This window comes from Prionailurus bengalensis, chromosome X, assembly GCF_016509475.1.
Source record: "Prionailurus bengalensis isolate Pbe53 chromosome X, Fcat_Pben_1.1_paternal_pri, whole genome shotgun sequence".
Classification (NCBI taxonomy): Eukaryota; Metazoa; Chordata; class Mammalia; order Carnivora; family Felidae; genus Prionailurus; species Prionailurus bengalensis.
The window spans coordinates 101912378-101927218 of NC_057361.1; the positions used below are offsets into that span (position 1 = coordinate 101912378).

A 14841-nucleotide genomic window follows, 5' to 3' on the forward strand; every position below is an offset into this window, starting at 1 on the left:
CGGTGGTCCCCAAAGACAAACTTCATTATGAACATCCAAGCGCAAAGAACAAATCTAAGGAGCACTGCTACCCTTTTGTGTGTTCCATTGGAGAATGCACAGTGCAGAGTTGAATATATAGTAATTTGCCCTCTGGCCTGCCCCATAATTTGCTGTGCAAGTTTAAGCAGATTGCTTAACCTATCTGTGCTTCAATTTCTTCACTTACAAAGTAGAGACCATAAATCTACCTTCTTAGAGTAATCGTTAAGCTCGAACAACAATAATTATGATAATTTTGTAAAACACCAGGCTGAAAACAAAGCACTAAAAGAGAGTTATCTACTCAAAACAAGTATTTGTTGAGAGAATGATTCTAAGCAGGGATGCAAATACCTAAGCCATGGTCCATGCACTTGGAAAGCACATGGTCTAGTGGGAGTTACAAGACATGGGTATAAATTATAAGGCCAGGAAGAAGATGAAGGAGGGAAGAAAATATTGAGGTGGGGAGAAATGGTTTCATGGGGAGAGTGATGTTTAAAGTGACCAAATGCCCACCTAATTCCTCTTTCTTTAAAATACCAAATTGTGTGTGTGTGTGTGTGTGTGTGTGTGTGTGTGTGTGTTGGGGGAGGGTGTCAACACGTTCATTTGATTTGGATTGATCTGGGCAGTACATCCAGTAAAGTACAGTAAGAGAGAAAACGGCAGTTTTGCTCTGCCATCTCGGAAATTTATTCCCCCCTGCAGCAACCAACAGTTCTAGGAGATTTGGGCCTTTAAAGTATTTTCTTTTCTTGGCAGCTATCCTCACCTTGTTCAGTGGTATTATCTGTGATTTCTGATGACCGTTTTCATGCTCCTTGGCTGCGCTGCTGCTTGGAATGTTTGTTTTTCTCCTTCATTTTTATTTAGAAGTTCCCACACGCCCATTGGTTTGCTGCAGATTTCATAAGCCCTGCGATTTTCTTTTTCCCCAAAGACTAAACTTCTAAAAGTATATCATTTGTCAGATTTCTCTAAAGTCCCTGGGCATTGGATGAGGTCTGGCTGCTCTGGGACAAACTCGGCACAGTTGACACTCGGGGCTTAGTTGTGGCCGCTGTCCTGTGCCAAGTGGGGCGTTGAGCAGCATCCCTGGCCTCTGCCCACTAGACGCCCGCAGGGCCCCCTCACCCAGCTGTGACAATGAAAAATGACTCTAGACTTTGCCAAATATCCCCCTGGAGGACAAAATGACCCCTGATTGAGAACCATTGCACTAACTTCACCTCCACTGTGACCGTGGAGGCCGTAGCGACGGAGAGCAGTTAGCTGCCATTCTGTGGAAGCCACCGGATGGCCCACACCAGGGACAGGCCATTTGTCAGAAGTAGGACCCCAAATTGCTGGCCTACTGAGCCTGGGTTTTGGTAAGAGCGGACGGTGGCAACCCAGAACAGGCCCCGGCACGGGAAAAGCCTTCCATCCTCCAAAACCAGTGCTCCTCAAACTTTCTTTTGTTCCAGGACCCCTTTACACACTTAAAAAGTATAGGGAACTCCAAAAAGATTTTGTTGATGTGTGTCCTACTAATATTTACCGTATCTGAAATTAAAATGGAATTTTAAAAGAATGTACTCATTAATTTATTTTAAAAATAAAAAACCCAATATATGTTAACATAAATAACATGCTTTTTATGAAAACTATACTTTTCCAAAACGAAGTTAGTAAGGAGTCCCATGATTTCCAAATCTCTTTAATATCTGGCTTCCTATAAGAGAATCGGATTCTCTTCAATTCAATTCAAGCAATTCATTCAATTGCTTTTTCATTGCAATATCACATGTCATGAAGCCTCCAGGAAACTCCACTGTACCTCATGAGACAATAAGAGCGAGAAGGGTGAGGGATGTCTTAGTGTTATTATAAAAACAGTTTTGACCAGGCAGACCCTCTGATGAAAAGGTTTCAGGGATTTCTCCAGGGGTTTTTGGACCACACGTTGAGAACTATTACTCTGAGCTAACATGTAACAAACACTATTATCAACCTCGTACCCTTGATGGTTGACAAGCTTCTTTAAAACCCAGGATCTCTAGAGAGAGATCGCTATTTGGACCATAGTGTGAGTGCCTTAGATCAGTCTGCTCTGTTCCTGAGATCTAGTGAGAGCCACCGTACTGAAGAAATGGGGTGAAGTCATTTGAAGAACATAGTACTTTGAGGGAGGACAGGGACTGGTAAGGACTTAGAGCGCAGGATGAGGACACTGCGCCCTTTGCAGGAAGACAAGGAGAAGCACAGAAAGGGGAAAGAACATGCTTTGTGATTTTTCCTGTGGTCCTGGTGGAATCGGGCACCCAGGTGCTATTGGGAAGCATCCCCCTGCCATCTGAGCCTGTGTGCCAGTGAGCACTGGGGGAGAGGTGGTGATAACACAAAACCTATAAGGGGAAAGGAGAAACCAAAGGGGGCCAGACAGCGGGAAGCAGGGGAGAAGGCGGTTCCAACACTGATCTCAGGGCCACAAATGGCCTGTCCATCCTTTAAGTCTTAGACTTGGGGCGCCTGGGTGGCTCAGTCGGTTGAGCGTCCGACTTCGGCTCAGGTCATGATCTCACAGCTCGTGAGTTAGAGCCCCGCGTCGGGCTCTGTGCTGACAGCCCAGAGCCTGGAGCCTGCTTCTGCTTCTGTGTCTCCCTCTCTCTCTGCCCCTAACCCACTCACATTCTGTCTCTGTCTCTCTCAAAAATAAATAAACATTTAAAAAAAATTTTTTTTAAAGTCTTAGACTTGGGGCACCTGGCTGGCTTAGTTGGTAGACCGTGCAACTCTTGATCTCAGGGATATAAGTTCAAGCCCCACATTGGGTGTAGAGATTCCTTAAAAACTAAACATTTTAAAAAATAAACAAATAAATAATAAATAAATAAATAAATAAATAAGATTAAAAGTCTAAGACTTGACTTTCACTGCCAAGAGTATTTTAAAGAGGCTCAAAGTTTTATTTGAGTATCTTTTGTTGCTTTGCATCCCAAGCAAATCTGGTTGGCATTTGAGAAGGCTAAGGTTCTGGGCAATGATTGAAGGAACTTGTTTAAAGTATAAAAAGGACCTCAATTTGCCGGTGAGATACAAAATGCAGATGTCCTGGCTGCCAGGCCCAGCACCAACCGAGAAAGGGTCATCTCTCTGACACTCAAGGTTTACGGTTTTTCAAATCTCAAGTACTCTGCAATTGCATATTGTTTTAAATGATGATACATTTCTCAGAATGTCTCAGGATGAGATGGTCTCTCTGCTCTCAACAGCCAAGGGGGAAAGAAAGGAAACAGGCTTGGGGTCTGTCAGAGTCTGATAGAGGCCAGATCTCTGGGACTATAGAAAGTCTTACCAGTGAGTGGATATGTTGGCGGGTCCAACTTATCCCAGATAAGCTAAGAAACTCTATGGCATGTCCATAGTAACAGAAACGTGTCTGCTTTCCTTCTCGTAAGTTGGTGGCATTCAGAATAACACGCTTTGGTATTGGCAGTATTGCTCATGTGAATCTGAACACACTGTAGTTTATTGCCTCGTAACACAATTATGCCACCCTCTCTATATGATGCATTTGTTATCTGAGGTTGTGAGAGATGCTTGATTTAAAATTCATTAGCTCTAGAAAGATGACAAGGTAAAGGTCATTATTCCTATTTTGCAGCTGAAGAAATTGCGAAGGGAAGAAATCTTAACCTGGGGACCAGTAGGGTTTCCTGCGTTTGCTCAGTGGCTCTGACTGCAGGCCTTGCACTTTAAGAGGTGGAGGGCTAGGGAGCCATGGCTGGCCTCCTGGGGATGCAGCAGCCTCTCAGTTGAAGCAGTCTTCTCTTACTAGAACAGCTTACCTAAAGTGTTCCTCTACGATACTACCCACAGTTGGCCATTTTAGACCGGGCCATATTAATAATCCGCTTTTAAACAACCTGCTTCACCCTCCGGTCATCTGAGCTGACTGCAGACCTTCGGCCATATCAGAGAGACAGCCAGTCTGTAACAAAAAGAAGCCACGGGCCAGTTCTCTTGTTGTTGAAAGCGCCCCCATCCAAAACTCAGAGCTCCACATTATACCATCACTCCTAAGACCGGTCCGTGCATGAGGGTGGAGTGACCACACGTGTACAGTACGGTTCTTTCTGAGATCATGTGCATCTGGGCGACAGCTGTGTGTACTAAACGACAACTGGTCCGAAGGCATGTTACTCACGTAGAATCCATATCCTATTCTATTCAGAGTCATCCCTTTGCCTGGTTCCGCATATGGAAACGCTTCCCCTTCCAGCCCCATCCCCTTCCCCACTCCTCCATAGAACTTGCTTTCTGTCTGGAAGTACAACAAGACACCCGGTTAGATCAAACCTAACCCACCTCCGTCACAAAGCTACCGCAAGCTGCCGCCGACGATTGTCACCTGAGGGGAGACCCCCCCCTCACCACACACAGCCTATCCGAGGAGTGCCTTTGTTTTTTCGTATCCTCATTATTTAACAGTGTGTGCCGATTACTCAAAGCGATATGGGCAGGCCCTGGTAAACATAGCGTTGCTGTAGTGTTAACTTTTTATAAGGTAATGCTCAGGTTGCCTGCAGTGTCTAAAATTACTCTGTGGCCAGGGCCCCCTGCTTTATCGCTTTCTATAGTTTTAAAGTAGTTTGAAGCTTGAATAACATAAAATAACATAATATAATGTTATTTATGTTATTTCCCACGTGAAGAACGCCTGTAAACCTTGCAGTATTGAAACTCAGTGAACAAGGCATCTTAGACAAGCTGAAAAACAAATGGTGGTACGATAAGGGGGAGTGTGGAGCCAAGGACTCCGGGAGTAAGGTCAGTCGCTGAAGGTCTTTTTGTACTGATTAGCAATCACGTTTTGAACCACTGTTTATTTTCCACCCCCAAACGGCTTTCCTTCCCAACACACACTCCCTGACACAGTGGGACCCCTTTATAACACCGGCGCTAAAGGGACCAGGCCCACAGCAGCCTCTAGGCCTGCCAGGTGACACCAACCCTTGACCCGGAAGGAGCAATTGTTGGCATGGCCACGCAATCCGGCCCAACGCACTTCCAAAGCTGTAAAATACCGAGCTGTGTTATAAAGGGGTTTTACTGTATTTCACATTTCGAAAGCTCAAAGAGAAAAATCTAACAACCACAACAACCCCTCCCTCCCCCCCAAAAAAGATCCATTTGTGACAGTACTTTTTCTTTACCTGTTACCGCGTCAGAGACTTTATAGTTGTAAATTCCTTTGGTTGTTAATATATTATGTCGATCCCATCTGAAAACAGTCAAAGAAATAAATAACCAAGACTGGTCTCTGTAAGCAGAATGCTTAGTCTCCTCCCAGCTGCTATCGTATTGAGTTCAGCCTCTATTTGGATCTCAAATATAATTAAGTCTGTCACACTCCTCTCTTCCAAAGGTGTCATTTGAATCTCTGTACGTAATACTTTTGAAATTGAGTCGCATGCTCCTTAAGGGTATACATTGTCAGGATAACATCACATTGAGAAGCATGAAACACTCTTCCCCGCCTCCTTCCTGCCCCCCTTTGCTCCCCTAAGAAAGTTCTTTTTAGTTTCAGTTTTTTGCCTCGCCTTTTTTTGAACTAATATTGTGGTATCAGTTAATTCATTTCATGAAGTGCCACTCATTTTCCCTGTGCCGTGAACCATTTTGCTACTGGTTTTCCACAGCCCACAACGGGAAATTCTGTGAAGCTTAAATGCAAAGAACGCAAAACTCTTCCTTGTTGCTACAGCACAGCATGGGTTCTGTCAAAGGCCACGTCTCCCCCGTCAAATACCGCATGCATAGAACAATCTCCTGGCAGAGGGAGGGTTACCAGCACTGGTCCATCTCCAGATGGACTGTGGAACCTCCTGGCAGATAGCCTCACCAGCCTCCTTCAGGAGATGATCCACTGTCTCATCAGTGACAGAAACTCTTACCACTTCTCCAGTTACCTGTCTTTTATGCTGGAAGAGTGACTATCTGCAAGTTTATTGTGGACATGAGGCACGCATACCCCGGCCCTCCCCAGCCGTGCACTTCGATTCCTATTGGCCTTTTTATGGAGGTAAACAAGCATGGGACTGGCTCTCATAAAAATAGCATCAGGACATGGCCACGTCATCTCTCCATTTAATCCTTTAAATGGTACCAGGACTAGATGAGCCACAGGAGTGCTGAGCGCCAGCTTACAGCCATCAATCTGCTCACCGCGTTGTCATTTGAGTAAGATACTCAATTCACCCACTTAACAATGTGGGCATTCCATTCGATTGCATTCAGCAGCAAAATGGTTACATTCCCTCTAAAAAGACTACAAAATGCTATTTTATTTATTTTTTTTTTTTCAAAGAAAGGCTCCTGGCCCTTGGTGTGTCCTACCTCAAGGTAGGGCTCAAGACACCAACTTTTTTCTTTCCATTGTTCAGCAGTTCAGTTTTTGCTCTTTCATACAGGCAGATAGCTTAGTCAGATTTGCACAGTTTGACCTGAACGTCACTGACCGGCTTCCTCAATTCCCCCCCTCCCCATTTTAAATAGAAAACAGACAAGTGTAGTATTTTTTTAATTACTCACTACATTCCCTGGAGTAAAGCTAAAAACGAGCTGGATTTATTTATTTACTTACTTACTTACTTATTTATTTTCATCATCAGCCTCCTGGAGAAGCTTTCTGATTGGTGTGTGGAGCCAATTCAGGACCCAGTGGGTCCTCCTGACAGTTTCCCTAAACTCTCAGGAAGATGGAAGGGAGCCAGTTCTTTATGCTGTGCCCTCATTCCAGCAGCACAAAGACTTGCCGCCCTGAGGATGAGAACTTAGCAACCAGTCCCCGAAGGGAGCAATTCCTCAGCCACCAGGGGAAAGGGGAGAGCTAATAATCCCTTTTAAACAAACCCTTGTGAAGTCACTCCCCAGATAAGAGTGTCAGGCACCTCTAATATTCTCACCTGGTAGCTTAAAGACAAGCCGTTGACAAGTTTGTCACAGGGAGAACAAGGGAGAAAGGGGTGTTGCGGGCCAGAGAGGGGAAAGAGTGCTTCAAGTCCCCAAATGAGAAGAGTGTTAACATTTATAGAGATTATGCCACGGCTCAACTCTGGCAAATGGCACCTTGAGGCTGGCAGAGGAACACATTGTGCTTGTGTTTACACTTTTGCTCCCATGGCCAAGTGCTGTTTTATTTAGTTGCTGACACCGTTCGGAGGCACCGAAGGAATTAAGGAGTCCAAATAAAAGAACATCTAGGCGAGGATCACAACTGTCAACAGAAGCACAATCTACCATCTTGCGGGCCGCTGTGAAACAGCAGCCGGTTGCCAGAGTCGAGCCATAACACTTACATCAATGTTTAGTTGTTTTACAACCGAGAACTATCCTATATTGTTGTCATGTGTTATAATTTCCCATTGCTTTTGTTGCCCCCAAGAACTAATCACGTTGTTCATTTCTCTTAGGACAAGACCAGCGCTCTGAGCCTGAGCAATGTGGCAGGCGTTTTCTATATACTTGTCGGAGGTCTGGGGCTGGCCATGATGGTGGCTTTGATAGAATTCTGTTACAAATCACGGGCAGAGTCCAAACGCATGAAACTCACAAAGAACACCCAAAACTTTAAGCCTGCTCCTGCCACCAACACTCAAAATTACGCTACATACAGAGAAGGCTACAACGTGTATGGAACAGAGAGTGTTAAGATCTAGGGGTACGGTCAAGGTCTAGTAAACTAATCAGCCTTACATGACTGTATGTGAATCTCTTTTTTCTTTCTTTGTGTTTTTTACTTCGGTTTATTGTTTCAAGTATTGTCCAGTCTTTGCAACCATTTGTTTCTTTGAAAACAATGGTTGTGCTTTCTCGTCGGGCAGTAGCGCTTTTCTAATAGCACCGTCGTAATTATACTGTGGCCTGCAACCCAAAAGGAAGAGAGATTCTCTAGAGCTGCGCTGTTCCATGGAAATATTTGTGAGCTGCACATGTGAACCACAGGTGTAATCTGAAGCGCTCTAGTAGCTACACTTCTTTAAAGCAACACAAGTGAAATTAACTCAATGAGACATTGTATTTAACCCAATATACCCAAGATATCGTTCCAACATGTTATCGATATATAAAACGAATGAAATACTTTACATTATTTTCTTCACCCTAAGTCTTGGAAATCTGGGGTGTGTTTTATCCTCATGGCACATCTCAACGTGTCCTAGCCACCTATTGAGGGTTCGGTAGCCACATGTGGCTGCCGTTTTGGACAGCGCAGTTCTACAGAGAGCAGCCGTTCTGGAACTGATGGTAAAATGAGGAATGGAGGCAGGACGTTGCCCCCTTCAGAAAGGCAGTGCTTCCATGGGGCACGGCGGTTCTCTTAAGTGTAAGCCTGAGACCATTTCTCGAATCTTTGAGTGCCTTTGTTGTCCGTTTCTTGGAAGCGATATTCAGGGAAGTGTCTCCCCAAGAACAGTTGAGGCTCCCTGCTGCTGGCTGCTCCAAATCCATACTTAGATAAACCTGACTGGTGCCACCTTGACTGGGAGCTACAGCCAACTCCCCAGCCTTCCTCTAACCAATAACTCAGACACGTGCAAAGGCAAGCTTGAAGTAGAATGATCATCTATCTGTCCACTCTGGACGTGTTAAAAAGAATACAGTCTTGCTGTTATCTTCAAGTGCATCTGTCATCACCAACATGCCTCTCTGCAAGGAAAGAGAACAATTAGCAACTTCGTAGCCCTTACTTATTTCAGGTGGGAGATTTGTTACCCCACAAATCAACGACACCATGAATTTCCTGAATGCGCTTGAATTTCTACAAATGCAGCATTTGTGTTTTTGGTGCCGTTGTATTTCACACCGTGGAGCTAAATTCAGCCAATTTTTAAATAATATTTCATCCAAACAAATCCTGTGTCTTCACCACGGAAAGTATTACCTTGTTTGAGGAAGTTGCTGGTTGTCCTTTCCTGCTATAGACTGCAAGCCTGTGCCACAACATACCCAGTACACCAAGCTAACCCCCTGAGTGTTCCCGGCACATCGCTGATTGTACAGTACACAGGTTCGTCTGTAATTAGTGTTGTTTGTGTGCAAGTGTTTAATGTTCAGGGTGCTTAAAATATTTTACTCTTGAGTAGCTTCTATTGGTCCATTACAATTTGGGGCACATGATCTGCTTCTCCGAAGGGTAGTGCTGGGTGATTTCAGCTTACCTTAATTATCCCAAATTCTGAGATACTGGCATCCAAAAAAAAAAAAAAAGAATACATCTGAAATCCTCATAACAGGTTTTCAAGTTTTTCACATCTATTGCCTCGTTTGAGGTAAGGGGTCGCAAAGTGTTTTCCCTTTCGTGGCAGTTCTGGAACTAGGGCCCAGACGCTCTTCCTCCTACAGTAGTCTCTTCGCAAATCCATTCTGCCTCTAACCACCGGCGGCCTGGTGGTTTCCAGGAACCTTGAAATTCCAATGGGATCCCATCAAACCGAAGGCAGATCCAAAGTCTGTGTCCCAGTTTTTTACAAAAAAGGCACACGCCTCACTTCTTATGCATTCGACACGAGGTAGTATAGTCAATCTCTCCTACTTTCCCCACAAAGACTCTTTCTGAGACAGGATCAGGACTCAGGGTCACACAGCCTCCAGAGCCTCTCTATTAGCAGCCATTCCATCTGAGAATCCATGTTCTGCTGGACCACAATAGCCTCAACCTCTCATTCAAGCCCCAGAAGAGTGCCTCTTAAATGTCAGTGTGCCTTGTGAATCACCTGGAGAACTTATAAAAATGCGGATTCTGGGGCACCTGGGTGGCTCAGCCAGTTAAACGTCCAACTCTTGATCTCGGCTCAGGTGATAATCTTGCAGTTCGTGAGTTGGAGCCCCGCATCCGGCATCTGCGCTGATGGTGCGGAGCCTGCTTGAGACTCTGTCCCTCCTTCTCTCCGCCCCTCCCCTGCTTGTGCTTGCTCTCAATACGTAAACTTAAAAAAAATGCAGATTCTGATTCAGCAGGTCTGGGATGCTACCTGAGAGGCTACACTTCTCACAATCTCCCGGGCATTGTTGGTGCCGCTGGTCCAGGGAGCAGTAAGATTCTAGAGAAAACTGTCTCAGGGCATGTAATTTAAGGAAAGAAAGGAAAGAGGGAGGGAAGGACAGAGGGGAAAGAAAAGACAGAGAGAGAGAGAGAGAGAGAAAGGGAAAGAAAGAAACTTGGGGTCAGCAAACCTGTGGGCAGAATGTTGCAGTCCTGAAGTGAATGCCCTGAAGTGAAATTGCCACAACTTCTGACTTGCTCTCTTTTCTTTAGTCACCTTGGTTGTTGATCCATTTTCTGAAGCAAAATTCAGGCTACATGACACAAAACTCACATTTTAATAGACATCAGTGCCAGTGTGGTTACGGCCCAGTTAGCTAGTACCTTGGCAACTATACCTAGGATGAAAAGAAAAGCTGAGAAAAGCCTCTACAAACAAGTCTGTCCTCTGAGCCTATGTGAAGTCCCCAGACAAGAAGGAGAAGCCTCACGGGATGCCAGAAGAATCCTTCCATGTGTCAGTCCAAGAGGCACAAAGCAAGCTGAGCAGGAAACAGAAACCTCTCTGCTGTCCTCAGCCAGTTTGGTAATGTAATGGTAGGGGAATGTTGGTTAAGTGAAGGGCGAGCCCTTTATCCATTCATCTTTTAATTCCCAGGAAGTTCTCTGAGTTGGCCTAGATCTGTCAAGGTCTATGCAGGGGCACAGAGATCAAGAGGCACCCTGAGATTTGACTTTTATTGTCAATTATCAGAGCCAGCCTTAGGAGTTAGGGCTGCCAGTAACTCTTGAGGAAACATGACCCCAGGGCAAATCACCTGCAAAAATATGATTGAGCTGAAACGTGGTTAATAAAAAACATCCTTGGGGTGCCTGGGTGGCTCAGTCAGGTAAGCGTCCGACTCTTGGTTTCAGCTCAGGTCGTGCACTCACGGTTCTGGCATTCGAGCCCCTCGTCAGGCTCTGCGCTCTGGCTCCCTCTCCCTCTGCCCCTCCCCCACTCGCACACCTGTGCTCTCACTCGCTCTCAAAAATAAATAAACTTAAAAAAAAACCAAACACGTCCTTTGAAAGCAGAGTCATCTCTCCTTCTGTATGGGTGAGAATAGTCAGGATTATTGGACTTGTGGGAAGGCGTGCCTCAGCCTCAGAGCCAGCGCCCAGGAGGGAGCACACAGCCTCCCGACTGCCTGTTGCCTCTCTGAGTTACTGACCAACTCCCGGAAGCGTGGCCCCCAAAGCGTGCCTTGGCAGGTGACTGACTCACCTCACCCCACGGTTGACTCTGCTAACTGTCTCAAGAGATTCTTCCCAATTTCCTCATTGCTGTCAAGAACTACTTCTAGCTTCTTTGGTTTCTTCAACAATGTTTTTGAAATGCTTCTCACTTTCAAGACCTCAAGCTGCCTGAAGTTAAAGAAAAAGATTTCCATTTTTCCTCTACGATGCTTCTGCTTAGCCTTCCCAGAATATGTTAACTTTGTTCATACAACCCATTTTCAAAAGGATCAATTTTCCTTCTGCAGCCTACGCATAGGCTAGGGCTATGGTTCCCCAGACCATTTGCTGGGGAAAGTTTCCCACTTGAAGAGTTCATCTCAAGGTTACGTGGAAACCACGTTCTGGATAACTGAGGTGGTGATGTTCTTTGTTCCCAGAGGACTCTTCACGATGATACTTCATCGGTCCCCATTTAAAAGCAGGAAACAGAGGCAGTGACAGATGTAGGGGCTGTCCCAAAGTTATGCAGCTATGAAATGACATGCCATGGCCAATGGAGAGGGAGGATGGGGACTCCAATCTTTCTGCTCTAGATACAAAAATTTCTCCAAGCTTCTGAGACAAATATGACTCTGGACTCTAGAGATTCCAAGGAAGAGGTTTACATACTTCCATGTTATTCTCATTCTGCCCTCTTTGGGGGCTTTTGGCCTTCAGGTGCGTCTTTGACAGTCTTCTTACAGATACTTGCCTTCCAGGGCCAGCAGTGGAATGTGACTATGTCATTCCCTTGGGCAAAGCTCATTGTTAGCTCAAGACAAAAAGAAGGGTTCCCTTCGTGTACAGGGAAAGGATGGAGAAGAGGCAGAAAAGTGAAGGCAGAAAAGCGCCCTTAAGTCTTCAGAGTCAGGGGCAAATGAATCCCCTGCACTAGTGAATGCCTCCTACAGGAAGGCAGCACCAGCATCCCAATCAGGTCCCTAATATCTGGGCAAAGACCCCACGGATGCCAGCCAAGCCCCTTCATGGGTATCACTGTTCTGGCCCCTTTCTGGAATGTGCTGTCTCTTTGAAGTCCGTGTGCTATTTTCAGATTTGAATAACTAAGGTTGTAGGTATTGAGAGAGCCAAGCTGTCACCTTTCCGGCAATGAACGGCACATTTCCTTCTCACAGTCAAATGGATTCCAGTCAAGCAAGCCACAGAACATTGTTTATCCTCTGTCTTAGGTAAACAGCTCTCTGTCATAGGGTCTGCAATCAGAATACACTCCGCGGGTTAGTTGTCCTGAATATCTACATATAAGTGCTCCTAAGGCTTTCTAGTATACCTGCATCCTAAGTGATCAGTGCCCTAAGTTAGACTTCATGTAACGTCTGTATATTCCTTAGTGCAATGCCCGGTGGAGAAGGAACGTAATTTAACCTATTGCAAAGCATTTGCATCAGGTCAAAGAATTTAAGCAGACTTGTTGCCTAAAGCCAGTCAATCTGGGTGCGGCCCCAGAGATGCCCATCTGAGAAAACATTCACGGTTCTTGTCCAAGATAGACTGAGCCATAATAGACTTTGCAATCCCTACAAGAAAGCCCGTTCAAATGTAAGTTTCCCCTTGTCTTTGCAGATCCCGCCCCGTTGGAGGCATGTGATGAGAGGAATCACCGAAAACGTGGCCGCTTCAAGGATCCTGAGCCAGACTTCACTCTCCCTGGTGTCGGGCATGACACGAATATTGTTGATGGTGCAATGACCTTTCAATAGGAAAAACGGATTGTTTTTCCCTTCAGTGCCTTATGGAACACTCTGAGACTCGCGACAATGCAAACCATCACTGAAATCGTTTTGCTTTGCTTGAAAAAAATTAAAATAAAACCAACAAAAAACATGGACATGCAAGATTCCAGTATGCGGAAAAAAATCGTATTACAAAAAGTCAATTCAACAAAAGCCATTCTTTGATACCACTGCTCAGTATACAAACACCATGTTCTTTAATACACACACACACACACACGCACGCACACACGCACGCACGCACACAAATTTAAAATTCCAATTCAGCCAATAGGCCCATCTCAGCTAAAATAATTAATTCCTCCTGATGAAAAAAAAAAAAATCTCTGACTCCCTGTGTTTGGGAAGACAGACTGGCATTTCTTCTAGGATCTGCTGACCAGATGTTTTTGGTATTTCCTGTTGGTAGTGATGTTCTGTGCACCCTATTTCCTTTCAACGTTGCTGAAATGTGTATATCTTTAGAATGTAAATGCAACACTTAAGAAAATTCAAACACTTTTGGAAAAGGGACTCAACCGTGACTTCTCTGTGTTCTTGAAATGGTTTTGTGCGAATGCTTTGATAACTTCCCACTCGGTGAAGGGATTCCCAGAGCTTTCGAAATGGACTTGTGTGTGTAGCAAGGGGCGAGGCACGATCAGGCGTACCTCTCGGTGCTTTCCTACAATGGATCCCGGGGCTTTCTAAGAAGCCTGGAATTGCAGCTCACAGATCTGTTTTTCTTGCTTTGGTGTGCGTTTTAAGTCAATACAGCTGAGTCTTTAGCATTGAGGTGAGGGAAATGCTGCCTACACTCCCAAATGTGTTTAGAATATCTTTCTCAGAAACAACACTGTGTTTAAGCTCCGCTTTTCTCCGCTAAGTATGCCTTTCAAGTGTACACCTCGGAGACAGGACCGCGTTGCAAGGCGGGCCAGTGGGTTCAGACCACGGTTGTCGGTCTGACTTTACTCTTGCTAGGTCCGTCTTCCCAGCTGTTGCCTGTGACTGCCCGTGGCTCTCCGTCAGACTGCATGTGTCCTTTTCTAGTTTGCAAAGACTAAAATGCATTCCCAAACCTACTGCTAAACCGAGGGCCTCAGCATCACTCCCAGGTCCTTGCTCGGAGCAGTCTCTCCACTGACTTTCTCAGAAGATCGCGCCACTGCTCCACGGGCTATGAAGTAACTAACTGCGTACCTGCCGTTGGCATCATCAGAACAGTCAGAGGAAATAGTCTCCGCTCACTAATTACCTCCTATATAATGACGTATGCTTTCTGTAGTTCAGTAGTTTGCTCTCATCAGTGACGTGCATTGGGAAGTTTCCAGACTGTAAAAACTAGGAGCTTGAATTCATTTCCCAAGTGTGACCTTTAGATGCCTAGTTGACTCGCTGCCCATTTGCTCTTGTCTTCAGAAAAGGAAGGAGGAAGTCTCGTTCCGATGAAACGTTTCCAGAAAAGTGTAATATAAACTTTCATTCCAAAAATGGTGTCATAAGCGAGTAACTCACCTGTCAAATTTTAAATGGTATTGAACAAAAAAAAAAAAAAAAGGAAGCTGTTGTGTTTTCGTTTTTGTTTTGTTTTCATGAAACTGTGATTTTCAACTTCTGAATGCTATAATGTCCAGAGCAGGAAGCTAACGCTGTGCAAATATGAAGTTGTATAAAACAAATCAACCGACCTACATACAAATGTTTTCGTAGGCACTGTATAAGGAGAAATGTATGTTTATGGACTCAAATCAGTTTTTCAGAGGAAACTTTGCTGGGAATGAAGAGGCGGAT

General features: G+C 45.0%; 1 protein-coding gene across 7 annotated transcripts in view; it reads left to right on the top strand.

Annotated features, from left to right (window-relative positions):
• Window positions 1-13377, top strand: part of GRIA3 (glutamate ionotropic receptor AMPA type subunit 3) — a 265605-nt gene extending 252228 nt beyond the window's left edge. For 4 of the 7 annotated variants that reach the window (XM_043570766.1, XM_043570765.1, XM_043570763.1 and 1 more), the window contains 3 exons: window positions 4722-4836; window positions 7482-7729; window positions 12899-13377. In XM_043570766.1, the coding sequence (XP_043426701.1) occupies window positions 4722-4836; window positions 7482-7727 (361 nt within the window). In that variant the 3' untranslated portion in view covers window positions 7728-7729; window positions 12899-13377. Of the gene's footprint in view, window positions 1-4721; window positions 6612-7481; window positions 7730-12898 lie in introns of those variants that run through there. The other 3 variants (XR_006295732.1, XM_043570762.1, XM_043570767.1) reach the window with 3 other exon arrangements.
• The last annotated feature ends 1464 nt before the right edge of the window (window positions 13378-14841 follow it).